This window comes from Anneissia japonica, unplaced genomic scaffold (assembly GCF_011630105.1).
Source record: "Anneissia japonica isolate Jap-2015-1 unplaced genomic scaffold, ASM1163010v1 scaffold2996_len279161_cov141, whole genome shotgun sequence".
Taxonomy (NCBI): Eukaryota; Metazoa; Echinodermata; class Crinoidea; order Comatulida; family Comatulidae; genus Anneissia; species Anneissia japonica.
The window spans coordinates 74,119-95,003 of NW_022688879.1; the positions used below are offsets into that span (position 1 = coordinate 74,119).

Sequence of the window (20,885 nt, forward strand, 5' to 3'; positions counted from 1 at the left end):
AGATGTGTATAAGAGAAAACACCCACCCTTTTTTTTCTGTGTACAACCCAGTATTGTAAAAGTTGAAATTCATTACTGTTTTACTGTTTCTAATCTATAAACCAGTGTTTTTTTAGGCCTATAAATATTTTAACAATCCTAATACTGTATCAGATAATCAGTATACTATCAGCATTGTTACATAATTGCAAGAATTTTTGTTATCTTTTATCAACTGTTGCTCTTATTGTGTGACCTTGATGCTCACAGCAGACGTCTGCCAATAAAAACAGGTGTAATACAACTTTATTATAAGTGTCACGAAAGTCTAGTGGAAGTTGCCTTTTATGTGCCTGCGAGTTAGACAACTGAACAAAGTACAATATACAAAACAATTTAAAATAACAATAATTTATTAAACACTCAACCCACACAACGTAGGTACCATTCGCACTGCAGAAGAGAGGCAACTCATCTACCAATAATCTATGAATGGATTTAACAAAATAAAGCAAGTATCTATTAAACACTTAACCCATACAACGTAGGTACCATTCGCACTGTAGAAGAGGGGCAACTCATCTACCAATAATCTATGAATGGATTTAACAAAATAAAGCAAGTATCTATTAAACACTTAACCCATACAACGTAGGTACCATTCGCACTGTAGAAGAGGGGCAACTAATCTACCAATAATCTATGAATGGATTTAACAAAATAAAGCCATGGCATAATAAATAAAAAGGTTCTCATGAGTATACTTGCAAGTAAACGGCCAGACACGCTTCCCACACTGAATAATCCCAAAGATAGACACGTACAGCTCCGTTGGTCTATGTTCACACAAGTCGCTTCCTCTGACATGAACGACCTCAGACGCGTATAGCTCCGCTCGTCTATGTTCACACAAGTCGCTTCCTCTGACATGAACGACCTCAGACGCGTACAGCTCCACTCGTCTGGTATACACGTTTGAACAGACTTGGCTTGAATGAAGCGACGATATACAACACGGCATCCACAGTCGTCTCGATACTCAACAAACACTGGTCTAGATAATCAAGCCTATCCATAAAGCTGTCACAACGGCTAACCAGGAGTAAATTGTTTCAGTGTATTACCAAGGAAGGCCACTGTTAGCCTCGCCTAACTCCCAAACGGATGCTTTTCCTGCAATAGCACTGCTGCAATACCAATATCGCTGGCATCTGTATCAGTCTAACAGGTACATCATCAACTAATTTAATGTCATGCACACCCAAATTAGTTCTGCCAGGAACATCAGTGAGGACGTCTTTGTAACTCGCTAACAAACGTCTCACCCTTCTGACTTGTTCAACACTCAATTCATTATTGACATCAACATCACGAAAAGACTGGGTGGCCTTTACCGACGGCAGATGAACCACATGGCCGACATCATTGACATCGTCATCCTCGCTTTTCTCCATTTCTACCATTCCAGACAAAAATGGAACCGCTGAAAAACCATCCTCACATGCTTCTTCAATTTCAACCACACATGCACCAACAGCTGAATCTAATCCTACTTCTTTCCTGAAATACATTTTCAGTAGGTTAATGTTATAAGTTTTTGTTCGATTACCTAGATCAATCTCATAATTGAACTCGTTCTTTTTAGAAATCACCTTAAACAGACCACGCCACTGCATCAATAGTTTATTATGGTCCAACGGCAACAACAACAGTACCTCATCTCCTACATCAAGCTGACGCACTCTAGTTTTCTTGTCATACAAAGCTTTATGACGCTCCTTTTGTGATCTCACTTTTTCTTGAGCCAACTTACAAGTCTCTTGCAATCTCTCTTTCAGATCAATGACATACTGAAAAGTATCAACACCTTGCTCATCACACTCAAACTCACCAATCCACATTTCTTTCAAGATACTTAAAGGACCTCTGACCTGGCGACCATTCAAAAGGTGAGAAGCCAGTGGCTTCTTGCGGCACCTCCCTATATGCAAATAACAAGGCATTCAAATACCTATCCCAGTCACGGGGCCTTTCTTGACACATTTTTTTTAACATTGACTTAAGCATAGCATTTAAGCGCTCAACGAGACCATTGCATTTCGGATTATATGGGGTAGTAGTAATAGCATTTATGGACAGCAAGCGATTTATTCCTTTAGTCACAATAGCAGTAAATTGCGTACCCTGATCTGTAAGTACTTTCCTGGGAAAAAACAAGCGTGAATAAATATTAAATAATTCTTCAGCCACTTTTTCAGATTCAATAGATTTAACAGGGACAGCCTCTGGATAGCGAGTAGCATTCAACCAATACTATAATATAACAATGACCCCTTTCTGTACATGGATATATCGTACTGACAATATCAACAACGACCCTAGTAACCCGACCTTTTGGAACAACCCGTTGACAATGTCGCATGACCTGCAAAACCTCTTGACATCAGCAAAATACCAGCCCAGTAAAAATTTGAAGTTATCTTACCCACGGTTCTACTTATACCCTGGTGACCACCTAAAATGCTTTCGTGCGCAAGTCTCATTATGTCACAACAGAATTTAGACGGAACAACTACTTGGTCAGTGCACCGATTCCTACTATGGTACGAATGATATAAAATTTTATCCTTGATCTTGTAACAGAAACTGTCACCGTTTTTACATTCAAACTGTCTCGCTTCCCGAGCATGCTCTATTAATTTATTAAGTGACTTTTCGGACATTCGTTCTTCAGAAAGCTTTTGCGGGGTAATAATTTTACCTAAAATATCACTCACAATTAATGGTTTATGTTTAGTGTTAGGTTTTTTTTTTTACTTGATTTCGAGTTTCCACAGCATTTACTACAATGTCTTTACTCTCACCATTATTATTATCTACCATACTTTCATGGACATTCGTTTTTCTCCAATGAGGATTTGGGATGACCGGATTTTAACAGATTCTACGTTACCTACAATCAAGTCATACAATGGTCTTTCCATGCAAATTGCATGAACTTCTCCCACTAGAAAAGGCATATCAATGTGCACAAGGGCAACAGCAAATTTCCGAACAGACCCATCAATAAGAACACAGGACTTTGTTTGACCGGTCGTAGACCTAGGTTCAACTAACGAACTTTTAACAACGATACCATTACACCCAGTGTCTCGTAACAACCGGACCTGTTTATTCCCAATGAAACCATCATACACGGGCAAATTTCTATCAAACTTATCGCAAACTGTACTTAGGATTGGCATCATATCTGGAGCCCTTTCCTCCCTCATTACTTCAACCACCATTGCTAGCATAGGTGCAAAATCTTTAGGAGCCTTAGAACATTGACGCCAAAAGTGACCCTCCTCATGGCAATCATGACATTTTCTATTAGAGGGCGATCTACCTATGTTACTTTTATCTCTTCCATTATGGGTATTATTATGAATTTTTAAATTACTATAATTGTTACCTTTGTAACTTCCACGGTTCTGTGGCACGATTGCCTTTTGAATTTCGGATTAGTTTCTTTCCTTTGCTGAGCATTGATTTTACTGGTTAAATTATCTAGCTTTCCCCAACCCCCATGAGCATCTATGTATACATCGGCAACCTTTGCAAAGTCATCTAAATCTACCTTTTCTCTAAGATGTACTGCTAATGATTCGGGAACCTTGGACAAAAACTGATCTTTAATAACAAATTCCCTCAGGTCATTATAGGTCTGTTTAACACCTGCACAACAAATCCAACGATCTAAATAACTACCAATGCAAGACAAGCATTGGGCAGCAGACTCAAATTCTTCAGGAGCCGAAAATTTAAACTTTTCTCTATAACCGGCTTCTGTTAGTCTATAACTCTCAACAATTCGCGTTTCAGTATCTCATAATTGTGTGCAAACTCTATCTCAAGGGTGCACACACAAGCAAAGCCCTACCGGATAACAAAGGAGCAAGCTGAATGGCCCAATATTCCCAATATTCAATTTGTCAATATCTACCGGAGTAGCCATGGTTTTTGTGCACTATCAACTACCAAAATAAATCTGTTAAATCTATATCTCAATCTCATCAAATAACATACAAAGATATAAGAGCAAAATACAATCACTTTGTCTCAATTGTGTAACTCTTTTCGACACATCATAACATCTAAATATTTATAGTAAATTTTTATTTTACTTTACACAATGAAAAGCCAATTCTCCCGGACGAGCACCCATTTATGTCACGAAAGTCTAGTGGAAGCTGCCTCTTATGTGCCTGCGAGTTAGACAACTGAACAAAGTACAATATACAAAACAATTTAAAATAACTAATTTATTAAATACTTAACCCACACAACCTAGGTACCATTCGCACTGTAGAAGAGAGGCAACTCATCTACCAATAATCTATGAATGGATTTAACAAAATAAAGCCATGGCATAATAAGAAAAAGGTCTCATGAGTATACTTGCAAGTAAACGACCAGACACGCTTCCCACACTGAATAATCCTAAAAGACGCGTACAGCTCCGCTGGTCTATTTTCACACAAGTCAATTCCTCTGAAATGAACGACCTCAGACGCGTACAGCTCCGCTCGTCTGGTATACACGTTTGAACAGACTTGGCTTGAATGAAGCGACGATACACAACATGGCATCCACAGTCGTCTCGATACTCAACAAACACTGGTCTAGATAATCAAGCCTATCCATAAAGCTGTCACAACGGCTAACCAGGAGTAAATTGTTTCAGTGTATTACCAAGGAAGGCCACTGTTAGCCTCGGCTAACTCCCAAACGGATTCCACAACCGTTGAGACTAAAATTTTACCACCACTGTGGTTACTACCGGCACACACATGTCCGGCTGCCTACCTGCAGTACACTGAGACAAAACCCTCACTAGCATCACATAACACCGTACCAAGACCAATTTGCATATTAGTCAACCCATCTGCACGAAGTAAGTTTACAATAAACAAGTATGGAACGCTAAGATTGCCTTTGGGAACACCAAAATTGCTGGTTTTCATGACAATATGTAAGTTTCTATGCCTTATTTACATTTCCTTTAGGTATTTTCCTTTTTTTTCCTCAACATTCTGAATCTATTCTGTTCAGGTTTTAGATCCTAGTGATGTAGCAGTGGTGACCCTGGCATCTTCAAAGCGACTCGTGCTCTCTGGTGGACCACAGCCCTGGGTTCTAGACCCATCAAAGTACTATCGAAACCTAGTGGCAGAAAAACCAAATGCAGTATTAGCTCACCAAATCAAGAGCATGGGTGTACACAGTAAGTTAACAACATAGCTCTGTTTTTAAGGGCATGTTTCAGCTGACTAACACCAAAAACACATTTTTTCTTAAAAACGGTAAATTCAGCATTTGGAATGCATTTCTAGTGTAAAGTGTAATTAATAAAAATATGGTAACGTGAGCGTTGGTAAGTGGCCGGCGATTTTAATGACAATCACCTACAGAAGTTGAAGTTGATTTTACTTCCTGTGAGCTACAGTGCGTGCTGCAAAAGAAGTAAACAACACACAGCGAAAGTATGAAAAAAATTATGGTGAAGACTATGCATGTCATCCTGTTGGTTTCAATTTTTCCTCCCCCCACAAAACATGCCCTAAGGTTAATTAGCAAAATTCCTCTGATTAATTGGTTCGTATAAGGTTTAAGCTGTGTTTTGGTGCAGTGCAAACGTTCTTGTTTCTTAATCTTGAGATCAGGTTTTCAAGCACACTTCATCTGCATGCTTCTGCCCATCTGGGTGTAGAGAGAGGGAGAATATTAATTCATCAATCCTTCAGAAAATGGAAATATTCTGATCTCACAACAACAGTGCAAATAATCTACCACCTATATTTTTTCAATTCCTTTTTTTTTTATTCATTTAGAAAACTACCATGTCTTTGAAGTCGCATGTCTCGAATTCTGCGAGCAAACATTTAATGTTACAGTAGGTAATTATCCAGCTACTAAAAACCAGTTTCCAGCAGTTGCCATGACAACAGTCCAGTTTGCTTGCGCACCTCCGGCGACACTTCATCTTCGACCTCAGATAACACAGCCAGCTCTTGATCCTCCGTGCCCGTTGACTTTGGACTCCTCAAATCAGGTCCGTAAGAATTATACAGCAAGTCATAAAGAAAAAAGAAATAATACTACCAAATAAGAGATTGTATAGTGTTTTGTTTTACTTTATTAATTCTGAATCTTTGCTTTCTCATTGGACCTATATTTCATAGGTGCTGTCACAAAATAAGTCTTGTTGTACCAGGCATAAAAAGTGTGTTACTGATATACTGAGATAGATAACAATGTAAAATTTTGGGTCTATGAATCAAGTTCTCTAATTCTGAGCACAGCAGATAATTTTTAAAAATAGATGTCTGAAAATATACTTAGAAAAAATTGTCTCAAAATATCACCAACTTTGTGTTGATATTCCTATCAATTCTAAAAAATAGTTACCAAATGCGAATTAAAATCACTGTTAACAAATGTAAAATCAACTCGGAACATTCCCTATCAAGAAATTCTTATCAAAATCAGAAACCAGATTTTTATTTTTTCTTACACATATCAAATTGACCTGGCATAAAACAGGAAATTTTTTTCACAACACCTCACTACAATATTAAATAAAATGTAAAAACATTTATGCTAAAGGAGCCCTTTTATTAATCTGTTAGATAACTACAAATTAGTAAGATGTTTAAAGTCATTCTTTTTATTATATTTTCTCTTTAAGATCCCGGTGCCAATGTCGGGAAAACTTATGATTCTGGTGTTTGCAGCAGATAGCCTTGGTCGCCAGTTTGACAATTTTACATCTTTAGTGATCACCTGGGAATCAACGGACAAGCAATATATCGCCTTAACAACACCTCAGGCTGTTTATACAGATCTTGATGGGGATGTGCCAGGCTCAAAAGTATTGAAAGGTTTGCTCCCCTTCCCCTATCTTTAGTTTTCAAAGCAGCTTCAGTGCCATCTGTGGACATGCTATCATCAAGCCTGCCATCCATAGGCCTGCCATTCTTTGACATGCCTTCAATGGGTCTGACATCGTTGGACAACACCTCAGACTGTTTATACAGATCTTGATGGGGATGTACCATGCTTTCCATCTTAGTTTGCAAAGCAGCTTCAGTTATGGATATCCAAAACCAGGTTCCGGAGGGGGGGAAAAATTGATATGTTGTACATTCAGTTTTTTTAAGAAACAAAAAGCACATTTGGCAAGAAACTTTGGAACAGTTAATGAAATATGGATTTTTAAATATTTAAAACAAAAAAATATTAAGTAGAATAGAAAATAAACAGAATAGAAAATAATGTAAAAGTTTGGTGATGGTATCTGGTTTGATATCTGGTACTTGTGCGTGCCAGGCGTGTGTTACATGTTGGGCCATGTGGGCCATGCATTCATTTTTTGAGTAAAGTGTGCTACATACATTAATATTTAAAATCTTGGGGGAAAAGGGGTGCAACCACCCATTTTTCCACCTCTTCTCCCGGCACAAATTACTGAATATTTATATTCAGTAATTTGTTCAGGACCCCCATTTTTTTAATATAAAAAAGGGAGAAAAAAGAAAATTATATTCAAATTTAATTCTAGATGTGCCATAATCAGAAAAAATAATTTAAAACAAAGAAATTCATATTTATATTTATATAATAATTACACTTTCTCTATAATTAAGTTTGAATAATTATATATTAATATATCCTGAAAAGTCAGATTGTCTGAAAATTACATTAATTTCGTTTTAACTAAGTCTTGAACACTTTATCTGTTAACAGCACATGGGATGGTGGTGATGTTGACACGTCCAGGCTCAGTAACACTGACTGCCACAACCAATAGCTACAGAGCTGCAATGTTCAAGAAGCTGGGTATTAAGCAAAAGGTGAGCAACGCTGAGGTAACATAATTGTGCCTCCCATCATTTGGTCTGCCATTATTGATTCCTATGCTGTAAAGCAATAAGAACATTTGCAATGGCCTTTGCCTGTGCATCCATGCATCAGAAATTTAGTTTATGAATTTTTTGCATACATGTAGTATTTGATCATGTGGTTGTGCCCTGTTGCTTGGAAACAGCAATACCGAATCAAAAGAAAACCATGAAAAATATCATGGCCTTACTAATTTGAATCAGAAATGTTAGTTGTACAGATGCGGTTGATGTGACCAAATGATTGTTAATCATTTAGTCTACTTTTGTTTGGTTTACCATCATTTTATCTACCATACCATCATTGGGCATGCCATTTTAATCTACCATTATCTATTTTGGTCTATTTTCAATGGGCCTTGCTTTTTGCGCCTATCATCATTCAGTCTATTACCATGGGTTCTGGTGTTACATTATTGAATCTACTATCAATAGGCGTATTCGAGCGGTCCTTTTTCGAGGAGCTCGGAGTGTGCTCATTAAAAAACAGCGAGAAATTCAAGCCGCTCTTGTGAGGAGTTTGTGCTGCTCGTGCAACCAGTCGAATACGACATGTGCAGTTTGAGTAGAAAGAACTGTTAAAAACAGACCAGTCAAATATGACTATTGATCCTGCTATCATTGGGCCTGTCATTTGTGGGTCTACCATCATTGGTCCTGCCATATGTAGACATGCTATCACTGTTTCTTGCCAACATTATGCCTACCATCAAAAAACAATTTTGTGGGGTTTTTTTTTTTTGTTCCATATGTTGATGTTTGTATGTTTTACTTTTATTAGGAACGTATTGAACCAGCTCTCAGTGACTTCCTTAGCTTGTTGCTTGTGGGTGAGACAACCTTTGATCCGAAAACTATCACCATTTTTAACCATCCATCAAACAAGGTTTGTAATCCTACTGCTTCAGTGACACGTTTCAAGCCGGGGACTCGTGGTTGTTTGGAGGACGCAATGTCCTTACGCTTACGCAGTGGATCATTTTTATTGACAATCTGTTCAGACTGCCACCAACAATCAGCAGACAGCGTTGCATCGTCTAGCTCTCGCAGGGAGCAGATAGTGAGACCCGCCGTACGAAGGTTGTATGACAGTCGTACGTCGCAGCAAGTGCCCGACTTTAGATAGTTGATGTAATCGCTTGCATCAGTTATAAAATTGATAATGAGTAAATCATGACTATTATTTATGTTTGCAGATATCTTTTGACAAGTTTATGGATGTTGCAATACTGTACAGCCCATGTTTTCTTAGCCCTATATTTTCATGATTTTACAATAGGAAATATTTCGCGTCCTTATATTTTTCAAGACTTTACGGTTTCCAATTGTTTTTTCTCATTATGCAGAAACCTACCTTTATGTTTTCTTAGCCTGTATTATAGCTAGAGCTCCCGAATTTGGTGGGTTTTTTCGATTTTTCTTTTAGCATTCTCCTACCCAACTGATTTTTAGACTAGCTTAGGCAGGCCTACTTCAGATTTCCTGTGTGGAGGCTTGACCAAGGTTTTTTAAAGCAACTTGTTTTTGTTAGAAATCTTGCAGAAAATGTAGGCCTAAACGTTGATATGTTTTATAAAAAGATTGTAATAGTTAATAATCAACTAATGGCATACACTTGTAATGTAGAAGAAATGCAATGCTGCAATTTTTATTGTACCTTAAGGTAGGCGTAGGTATAGGCTCAGCTATGAAAATGCTGTAGACCACTGCTGGTACCAATCTACTCTGGCTGTGTGAAGTGTGATGTATTGGTTAACCCAAGACAGCTTTATTTGAGAATAGGAATATGACAGTCATTTATAAAATGCTGCACTTAACTTAAATATGATTGAATGATTGAAAAATTCTGCACAAAAAACCAAATATAGTTCCACTCAGTTATTGAGGACTACCAGTTTTTTTTAGCTATGTTTATGGCCTAGTATTGCTTTTGAAGACACAAGTATCATTCAGAATTTCTAGATTTTTGTGCGTTCTTATCTTTCGCGGTAGTCGTTTTGTCGGGAAAAATCGCAAAGATTAAGGGAGTGGGAAAAAAATTGATATACAGTATTTGTTTGAATCTAAAAACCATTTTGACGGATTGTTTTGAGTTCTGTTATATCTGTCACAGGTAATTGCCTTGTGCAGTCTGTTTTACTATTGTTTTTTAATGACCTTTAAAAATTTAGTTATTTGATTTTTGCAGGAATCATGCCATTATTTTTTTATATAATTTTTAGGCAATGTTAACAATCACTGGAGGCTCAGGTCATTTTCTCATAAAGGAAAATGTCAAAGATATAACATCCATCAAGTATGATGACAAGAAAAGAATTGTTAAGGTAATTTTTTCAATTAATAATGCTAGTATAATAATTTTAAATTTGAATTATAATGCGTTCTTGCAATGGTCGTTTTACAGTGCTATAAACAAATGCATAAAGGTGAGTTTTGAATGAACTTTTGTTTTGTATTAAACCTAAACAGCAAATTCTCAACAGCAATACATAATTATGACTAATTATGGGCTGTATGATTACAGAGTGGATAAAGAACAGAAGGGAGACTTGTTAACAAATGCATTTATAACAATATGTCCAAAAAAAAGAAAATAAATAAATTAAATAAAATAAAAACAAAAATAGAGACTAAACTCTAGAAAACGTCTAGAAAACAAAAAAATTTGCCGGGACCCCTTTAGGGTAGTGTTGTCTAAATTTTCCACACTTTTTGCCCCCTCAGAATCCCCCTTTTGGATATCTCTGGATCTGCCCCTGATGACTATCGCTATGACTACACCATAAATGTATTTCCATTAATTGATAATTATTTTTTCCATTCTTAAACAAAAAGGAAGTGTGCTCCGGCACTGTGCGCACCCCCTTGGTTATGCCACTGTTGCATATCTAAATATAATGAGATACATTTTGTCAATGTGGTATCTTAAAATGATGGAAACAAAATTTAATATAATATATGTTCCTTTTTTCAAAATTCAATTTATAGGTGTCGCCACTCAACGACGGAATACAAACGGTAACTGTATATGACCTTTGCCTTGAAATGACCCATCATGCATCAGCAAGAGTGCAAGTTGCTGGAATTGAAAGCATTGATCTAGCAGTTGTAGACAAGGTATTGAACTAGCTAAACTGAAAAATAACATTGCGATTTGAATGTTTTTTACGATGTTGTACATAGTCTATAGATTAATAGCATAAAATACTCTAAATTTTTAGCAATAATTGAGATTTAAATACTACAAATTTACGTTTTCAAAATCTCCATACAGGGTTCGATTTTGAGCATTTTTTTATGTTTAGCAAATAGTATGCAATTTTTGTTTTGCAAAACGCGTCACATTTTGCGATGCGACACTTGGTAAATTGAATGCTGTCTCCTTATTACTCTTCACCAGCATACAGAGAATTAGTATTTTCGACAATTGAATCTTATATAGAAAGAGCAAGGCCTGCCAAATTGTTGTACTACCTTAACAAAAAAAGACACAATCATTTGCAATATAGAAATTTTAAAGACATTATATATATATATATAAATATATGTACTCAATTTACATAAAAACAGAAAAAACCACAAAAATTACAAACTTTGTGTAGTATAATTGTAAGTGTTGGCTCTCAAATGTACACCATCAGTGATTTTATAAATGGATCCTGTCAATTATGGCCATGTGTCTTACGAAGAAGACGGCTACTACCACAGTTAAACAGTAACGTGTGTTTTGTTTATTCGCCGTAGGTTCAAATTGAGAATGAGGTAGTGGCCAAAGTGCGTATTCTTGATGCTGCTAACAATCCACTTGTTGCGTCTGTCTCTGATCTCGTAGGGTTGAAACTGACTTCAGGCTCAGAAATAATTTCCATTAGGTATGTACTAAAAAGGTTTTTTTTTTTTTTGAAGTAGTATTCCTGGGTGTCAGCCTTTTTAGCCATTTTTACCAAATTTCAAAGTCCATTGAATATACCATGTAGTGCACAATCCAATTCGAAACCCTCTATTTTGAGACTATTAAAAAAAACAAACAAATAAATAAAACAAAATAACAGTCATCAGTATTTTATAAGCTAACCCTCCCAGACCGAAGAACAAACCATGAGACCACCCTAAATTTTCAGGCCCCATTGTGGTCTCGATTTGGAAGGTGAACTGTACCTGTAAAATCTGATGTGTTGCAGACAGAAAACTGCAGTACGGAAAAACAAATGATTTTATTTTAATCGTATAATCCCCATCAGTGGCGTATTTGGGACTCTTTTTCATGCAGATAATAATTTATATTTGCATTTTGTAGGTTTGTGTGTGTTTTTTTGCAAGATGTAATAATACTGTAATTACACTGTATTCAATTCAATTGTCAAACTTTATTGTCAAACACTAAAAATATATGGTTTGGAATTCCGGTTTTTTGTCCACAAAAAAAAAAAAAAAAAAAAAAAAATTATATTCGACTTCATTAAACACCTTCTCAATGTGCCAAGATGAAAATTCCATTCCTTTGGTCGCTGATCATTTTCCAGTACTGCACTTCAATAGAATTTTCTTCCTGTGTACATTAAATTGTCCCCTAATATACAAATTTTTAAGAAAAGATTAAAAACACACCTTTTCTAAATCGCATATTCTGAGCGCAACTGAACGTTTATCTCGCACTATGGATATTGGCGCTATATAAATCACTGATTGATTGATTAGCGTGAATAATTTATATTTTGTGGGTGATGTGCGTGCATTTTTTGCTAGATGGAATGATAACGACACAGTATTATTCCTTTTACCATCTTGATTTATTTCTAGGGCGGATACGTATGCTTCATCAGACCGCAATGTGTCACAGTTTATCATCCACGGTCGGAGCCTGGGAAGTACAAGTCTTATCGCATCTGCAGCTATACATGATCGTCAGATCACCAGTAGGGTTAAGACAATACAGGTAAACAATCTGGCTATTTGAAGTTGTTCAAATAACTGAATGTAGTAGTAGTAGTAGTGTTCTTGCAATATTTTTCATGTTTTTGTGTGTTTACTGATTTTTTTCTAAATTCTTCCTTAGGTGTTTCCTCCTCTCCGTCTGCAACCAAGAAACATAACCTTACTAGTTGGCTCTGTATTCCAGGTATGCCCATTTGACACTACATACTACATTTTTATTAAATAAAATTAAATATTAACAAATTTCCATCCAGTTTCCAGACCTCTTCTGGGGCTGAGGTTGTCATGGTCTTTATTAGTTTTGGTCTCTAATTAGAAATATAAAGAAGACATTTGTTAATGTGGGGTATTTTTTGGTTTGGGTTGTCCAGGTAAAGTACCTCTCTTAACCCTTTCCAGTCTGCCCCATTACCATTGCCTTAGGCGGTACCAAAGCTGAGAAATTACATCATTTACACTAAATGTCGGGTCTTTACTGGGCGCAGGAATTTTATTTGGTCTGAATACAGGATGCCCTCTACAGAAATACTCCTACATCACCCTCAAACAATCCTATAGAGGGCAGCATAGCTATAAAAAAAATTAGGAAATCTATACAGGGCGTACATACGACGTTTCTCGCTATAGAGTATATAGTCAAAGAGGGCGGAAGGGGTTAAAAACTACCAACGTCACATTGATTTGTGTAATTTACCAGCTTATGGTACATGGATATAATAGAAAAATATAATTTATTAACTTATTTAGATTAAGCTAATATAATATATTAATATAAAGAGAAGCATCTTATTTTTAGTGGGGTAGTCTAACATTCTAAAAGGAAATTGCAAAACTTATTTTGATCTACTACATTTTTAAGTTACTCAATGTTTTTGTTATAAGATATATATATTAAAATTTGAATACTACAAAAAAACATTCAATATATTAATGATTAATAATAATCCTGATACTGTTTCTTCTTGTAAAATATTAAAAATTTTAAATTTGCTGAAACTGCCTGATATCAACTCTATCCAGCTGTTTTTATGTATGCATCCTTACTAAAGTACTTCTGTGATATCTTCGAATTTAATTCCTCTCCACACAATTCCTGTACTTGAGGTACAGTAGGTATGATGTATACATCCCTAATCATAAGGCAAACCATTTTCAACATAATATTAGATTTTACTGGCCTTAAACTATCTAAATCTCTACCTCCTCTAGTTGTCAATTCCATTTATAATAAGAACTCATTTTCTATCCAGTTCAAGAAACACAATTATTAATATAGGCAACTGCCTTATTATCCTTTTTCACTAAAACTAACATTTATTGGTTTAATGGTGTATTGGTTTAATTTGAATTGTAGCTTTTTTTTTGTATGTGTGTGTTTGTCTTCTTTTTCTGGTTTTGACCATTTCCTCCTTTTCTGTTTTTTTGTCGTGTCTCCCTTTTGTTTCAGGTTGATTTTTTTCCTGAGTCTGTGCCTTTTTCTTTTTCTCATGAATTTGTTATGATCTTGTCTTACATTTTTGTACGAATTGAAAAGGAATCAAATAAATTTTACTTCAAATTCTTATAGGTGCGCAGTACTGGTGGTCCCCAGCCCCAGTCATTGGTAGAGTTTAGTATTGCTCAATTGCACATCGCTAACATCAGCACTGGTGGAATTGTCGAGGCGCTCAAATTAGGGCATACACGGGTTACTGGACGGGCAGTCGGAAGTGATGAAAATGGTGGAGATGTCATTTATTCTGAGGTATATTATATTAAGTACCATTTAAATTTTTTTTTAAACAACGTATGTACAGAAAATCCTGACAAGATGACATGCATTTCGATACTTGGAGTATATATCATACTATCTTATATGTACAGGAATTTGTACAATAAGGCAAAAAATAGATAATCTGAGATTACAAACCGTTCGCCATATTTGTGTTCTGAATAATATTATATTACCAGAGGTCTGTAGAATCCCATAACTTGTGGGAGCCTTCAAGAATTTTGGACAGCCATGTGCATTCCTGCAAGCAAGCAAAAAATCCTAGAAACTACCCAACTCGTTCAAATTCATGTTGTTTTCAGCGGCAAATTTAAGGGGGAGCTGAACCAGCCCAGGCCCCTGTAAATTTTTCAAAATTATAAAAAAAAAGTTGAGAAAAAAGAAAATATTAATCAAACTTAGGTCTGAGAGAGCCATTTCTGCCATCTAGAGGTGCCATAATCATAAATTTTCTTTTACCTAAGCCCCAACCATGGTGGGGCTGAGGTGGTCTAGACTCTCCATCTCTTAAAGTCCCTCTCCAGACCCTGTTTTTATGTTTTCACTACAGTATTATTGCCACCTTAAAATTATTTTTGTGTTGATTCATGCAGTAAAATATAACAACTGTATATAATTATAGTCCTATGATCCATACTTTAAAGAACCCTGGAGTGCCGTTTTCTCTTCTTTCGAGCCTTTCTAAAAATATTCATTCAGTTTGCCTCATTAACCGAAATATGTTTTTATAATTATTTAAGGATTATGTAGACGTGTATGTCATCAGTCTTGGAGAGGCTCGCATATTCGCACCACTGCTTCGTTTACAGATGCAAACCGAAATGCCAGTCTATGCAACTGGTCTTGGTGACAGCGAATCACCTTTCACCCTAGGAAGTGCTTCACCGCCCCTCCTATTTCACTGGAGTGTCAGCAATGAAGATGTAATTACCGTTGAGCCAGTTTTTGCTCAGGTACGGTATACTCGGTGTCGCATCATAAAGCGAGTCGAATGGCCGAGCAGTTCAGACAGGTGTGCTGCAAACAAAGTACAGCAGAAATATTGACGGCACGCTCGCCTATGGCTCTGTTGGAGGAAAAAGTTTTCTCAGTTAAGGACTAATAAAGCATAGCCTCCAGTGTGCACATTAAAAAACCCAGTACATCTTTTGAGATGAGTAGAGGGCTACTCAGGTGTACTTATCAATACAACCATTCCTGTGGCCAGACAAGTTTAGCTGGTACTAATTTACCGGGTAGCTCTTGACATGAAGAGACCTTAGCTACCATAGCTACTCAAGCTAGTCCACACCTCAAGCGCTTTGAGATAAGAATCCAGTATAAATCACTATATAGATTAACTACATATCAAGGTGGGTAGGCATCCCCCCCCCCTTCCTAATATGGATTGTAGCATCTGTAGCGCGAATGTCTCTTGTACTAAGGGTACAGTCCGTATTTATAATATACTATAACATCTGTTTGGTAGTTACTTTAAGTAATACAGACGCTGTATTAAGTATATGGCGCCTTGTTTTAAGATCAGGTTTTGTATGAAGATAAACTTTTGTATTTAGGGCAGCTACAGTATTGAGGGTAGCTCCTGTGTGGAGGTTAAATCTTGTAATGAGGTTATACTCGACCTATTTTTTTCGGTACTCAGATAGAGGGAGGATAATCGAATTGCCCGTCATTCCCAGCCTGCATGCTGTACGGTATTGTATGCATCGGTAACTTAAGTATCGAGCTCTAGTATTTAGGGTAGCTTCAGTAGTGTAGCTCCTGTATGGATGTTAGCTTTTGTATTTAGTGTATCTTTGCAGGAGCTACCATCAATACTGAGCAGTATTGAGGGTAGCTCCTGTATGGTTGCTTTTATATTTAGGGTAGCTTCACAGTATTGAGGGTTGCTCCTGTATCAGTCTCATTCATTCAACCTTTTTCGTTTCAGCTATCAATGACTGGAATGCTCTCCCAACTAATTTAAAATTAATTACTAATATGGCTACATTTAAAATGCACATCAAAAAACTGTATGAACGCAATAGTGCTCAATTGCAATAATTACAATTGAGCACTGTTGTGTTCTATCTAAATTATTAGTTAATTGGGTGCATCTTGGTTTTTAAATGCTGCATTTTTTTCTTTTCCTTTTTAATATGTATTAATTTTGATAACTTTTTAATTGTGCAATTTGGACCCCATTGGAAATGGACTGGATTCCCGGCCTAATGGGTGTTCCAGATGCTCGTTGTATTTGATTATTGTAAAAAAATTCCTATATTGTATTTCTATATTTTATATTTTATATATGAGCATCGAATAAATTCAATTCAATTCAATTCCATTTAAGGTAAGTTCAGTATCTAAAGTAGCTTCAGTAATAAGGTATGCTCCTGTATAGAGGCTAGCTCATTTATTTAGGGTAGGCTCAGTATCTAAGGTAGCTTCAGTATGAGGTATGTTCCTGTATAAAGGTTAGCTCTTGTCAATAGAGTAGCTCCTGTAAGGAGGGTAGCTCTTGCATTTAGGGTAGCCTCAGTATCGAGAATAGCTCCTCTATGGGAGGTTTGATCTTGTGTTTAGGGTAGTTTCAGTAATAAGGTATGCTCTTGTATAGGGGTTAGTTCTTGTGAGTAGGATAGCTCCTGTATGGAAGTTAGCTCTTGTATTAAGTGTAGCTCCTGTATGGAGGTTAGGACCTGTATTTGGGTTAGCCCTTGTATGTAGGGTAACTTTAATATTGAGTGTATCTCCTATAGTTCTCTTAATGGTGTTTATGAAGTAGAGTTTTATTCAGGTTCTGGTGTAGTCTTGTTTGAACCCAGGACCTGGGTATTGTGATCAAGAATTTTAGTTCTACACTACTGAATCATACAAAACTAGTTTATAGTCTACAGTTTTTTTTTGTTTTGTTTTTGTTTATTAGAGTGGTGTCTTTTATGAAGCTAAACACAACGTTGCCATGCGTGTTCGCACTAGGAACGCAGGTGAAGCTTCGTTGAGGTTGCGTGTTTCTGTAAGCCCCGGAAGCTCTCAACAGATATCAAACAACGGCGTACTGATCGATGAAGTTCAAATTCAGGTAGTAATCTTTTGTTATTGTCATCATCAAATACAGGGCACTGGAACACCAATTGTTGCTTTAGACTACAAACAAATTGTAAAACTAATCAGTCAAGTTTACTTCAACCTGTGGTAGTTTGGTTTTTTCGTAAGCAGCTATGTGACTATCTCTGGCAAAACCTGCTATTTGTCAGAATTTGTAATTTTCCACAAAGCACCCAGAAGGTTGAAGAATCAAAATTAACATTTTCAAACTTTTGCATTTTATAGAAGAAGATTTATTGAAGAAAGTATTATTCACTAAAAATTTAACAGAAAAATGTATTAAAATTATTTAAAAAAATACAGTTTCTGAATAATAAACTATTGATTTTAGAATCTTAAGAAGCTGTTTTCTCAAACTCCTACATTTCTGATGTTCAACAAATTAATATTCATAACTAAATAATAAATAACGCTATTGATACTTAACCAATTTCCATCAAATAAACACTGCTTTAATGACAAATTCATGCAGAATCTAAAAAGAGCAATAACATAATTTTGAATTTTTTCTACAAACAGATGGTTTTGCTTATTACATATATCCATGTAGTTTTTGATTTATGTTAGCCTACAATTATTTTTTTTTTCTTTATGCAGGCAAATATTATAATTATTATTTTCTGAAATTTTATTTAAATTATATTAAACGCAAATTGTTTTGCTCAATCGACCAATTGACCGTGTTTATTAGTGGAGTTGAATAGCTTGGTGGTTAAGATGCTTGCCTTCCAATCCCAAAGTCCTGGGTTCAATTCCTGTCAGTTGCAGGACTTTTTCTCACGACCAAAGCAACTCCACTCCCTAAACCTCATATTGAGATTTAGTTTGTGTAAAGCATCATGTGTTATGTTTGTCTTGTGTGTCGTGGACTGTTATATGTGTACTGGGCCTTCTGGGAGAACAGTAATTTGTTACTGAAGAGGAAACCCAGTATAGAGAACAAATAAATAAAATATTTTCATCACATGGAAATTACTTATCGCAATTTTATACACTCTGATTACTTTAATTTTTATTGTCAACAAAGACTTAGTTTATGGACCAGCCGCCTAAACTTAAATAAAAATTGTTGTCAACAAAAAAAACAACCAGTCAAGTACGGCCAATATTTGGATATTTTTACTACTTCAGGTCTCCGTCTAATTAAAGACCCCTCCAATTAAAGATTACCTCCAATTAAAGACCAGTTTTTTTAGTCCCAATAACAAATGTCTATTATCTTTATTTTTTTAATTAGAGATTAGAGCTGGCAAAGACCATGGAAACCCGGTTCCAAAAGTGTCTTCTGGAAGTTGGCTGTTGCTAGGTATCACCACATGCAGCAAAATAAAGTTAGATGTGCCACATTGAAACCCACTAACAGATCTCCCAGAATTGGCTTCTTCCAAATTTAGACCCCCTGAAATGATAGTCAGCAACTCATAAAATGCATGGGGTGAGGGTAGACTAGACTAGAGGGTGGGGTAGTTAATGCGATATCTAACCAGTTGCGGCTCCAGCAGGCTCTTTGCATGTTATTCTGTTGAAAACACCGCTTTGAAATCTTATTTTTGAGTTTCAATGTGCAGTTTCCAGGAATGTAGAGATGTTAACAATAATATGTGAAATTTTCTAGTGGCAGCAAAGTAGGAGGACCTGGAGTGCAGGTTATTTTTTTTTTCCAAAATACTGAAAGAAAGAAAAGAGAAGAAAAGATAATTAAGTCTAAAATTTAAGTCTAAGAATACCATTAAGAGTACCATATAGAGGTTCCGTAATCATAAATTTTCTTGCCTGAGCCTTACCCATCGTAGGGCCGAAGTGGTGTTTTCCCCTGTTCGTGAAAGTTGTTCCCTGGCCACTTCTATTTCAAATTCACCACTATAAGAGAAAATGGAAGTACACAATTTATGTTGGCCTGTAGCTAGCCTTAACAAATTGGAACTGGCCCACCCTTCCCCCCAGGCTTAAAAAGGTTGAATACCCTGGATTTATAGTGTTGAACAGTTATAGAAGGTAACCCTCCAGCAAGGCTAATAAAAACATGCTGTGAATTCAATCAAAAACATATTCTATGCATTACCTAAACCACATACGTTATGGATTTAAACCTAAGAAATCTAATGCTATATGAATTTTAGTTTAAAAATAATTTTATGAATTTACCGTCTTTCTGAGACCGCATAATGATGAATATTTAAAAATTTAGCTGGTAAGATTAGAATAAAGGGACACTTAACCTTTATTTAACAGGCTCTGATGTACTGTATATTTAACATTTTAGCTGGTAGTTATTATAAAATGTGTGTATACTATTTATCTGTACAGATAAATAGTATACACACATTTTACTGTACTACAATTGAAAATATTCTCATTCCAAGGCAAAATGATGTAACTTTAAATTTTTTAACTTTCGAGGTATAAAAAAGTTAAATATTGCAAGTTTGTAACTTTGCAATTGGTATTATTATGAAGGTATTAAAAATGTTCACAGATATTTGGTATTATTATGAAGGTATTAAAAATGTTGACAGATATTGTTTCATCTTCTAGAAAATATATTTTATTGTGGGTTTGTGTCATGCGTAATACTGTGTACTACATGTAATCCATCAATTATGGGCCAAAACAACATCTTTAATTAGTTATTTAAAAAAAAAAAAGTGGTAGTCTATTAGACAAACTACACCAAATGCACACCACTGGAGTTAGATCAAATGTCAGGTGCATTGTTGAACGGATATTGTACTATTTTTTTTTGCTGTATCTTGTCAAAGACATTATCTACCTTGTGTATACAGCATTGTTAATATGTTTATCTGTATGTAGTGTAACCAAGCAGTACATCTTGCTTCGATCAATTTTCAATACTCTTCAAAGATAACGTTGTTCCTCATAATTTTTTGTTATGTTGTTTTACCTTGGAAATACTTAGAATTTAAGTTCCATGCTTAAAGAGAAAAGTTGCCAACGCCAAAACTACTTATCATTGATACCTGAAGTGTCCACAGTAAATGTTTATTACAGTATACTCAAAATTGATAAAGATGTGAGTTACTTTGTTTTGCCTTGAAACGGATTAACTAATGCCATCTCCCGATTTTCTTTAAAACCTTACTTTAAAATGTTTTCATTTTCAAATTTCTGGCAGTGTTGTTATCCGTATACAATATATATATATATAT

At 35.8% G+C, this 20,885-nt stretch overlaps 1 protein-coding gene across 1 annotated transcript in view; it reads left to right on the forward strand.

Annotated features, from left to right (window-relative positions):
• Positions 1 to 20,885, forward strand: part of LOC117124100 (nuclear pore membrane glycoprotein 210-like) — a 53,757-nt gene that overhangs the window by 9,452 nt on the left and 23,420 nt on the right. Inside the window, exons 9-21 of the mRNA XM_033270244.1 lie at positions 5,074 to 5,245; positions 5,853 to 6,073; positions 6,710 to 6,902; positions 7,768 to 7,874; positions 8,704 to 8,808; positions 10,145 to 10,246; positions 10,911 to 11,039; positions 11,667 to 11,794; positions 12,723 to 12,858; positions 12,979 to 13,041; positions 14,425 to 14,601; positions 15,369 to 15,581; positions 17,537 to 17,692. Coding sequence (XP_033126135.1) covers positions 5,074 to 5,245; positions 5,853 to 6,073; positions 6,710 to 6,902; positions 7,768 to 7,874; positions 8,704 to 8,808; positions 10,145 to 10,246; positions 10,911 to 11,039; positions 11,667 to 11,794; positions 12,723 to 12,858; positions 12,979 to 13,041; positions 14,425 to 14,601; positions 15,369 to 15,581; positions 17,537 to 17,692 — 1,902 coding nt within the window. The remainder of the gene's footprint in view (positions 1 to 5,073; positions 5,246 to 5,852; positions 6,074 to 6,709; positions 6,903 to 7,767; positions 7,875 to 8,703; positions 8,809 to 10,144; positions 10,247 to 10,910; positions 11,040 to 11,666; positions 11,795 to 12,722; positions 12,859 to 12,978; positions 13,042 to 14,424; positions 14,602 to 15,368; positions 15,582 to 17,536; positions 17,693 to 20,885) is intronic.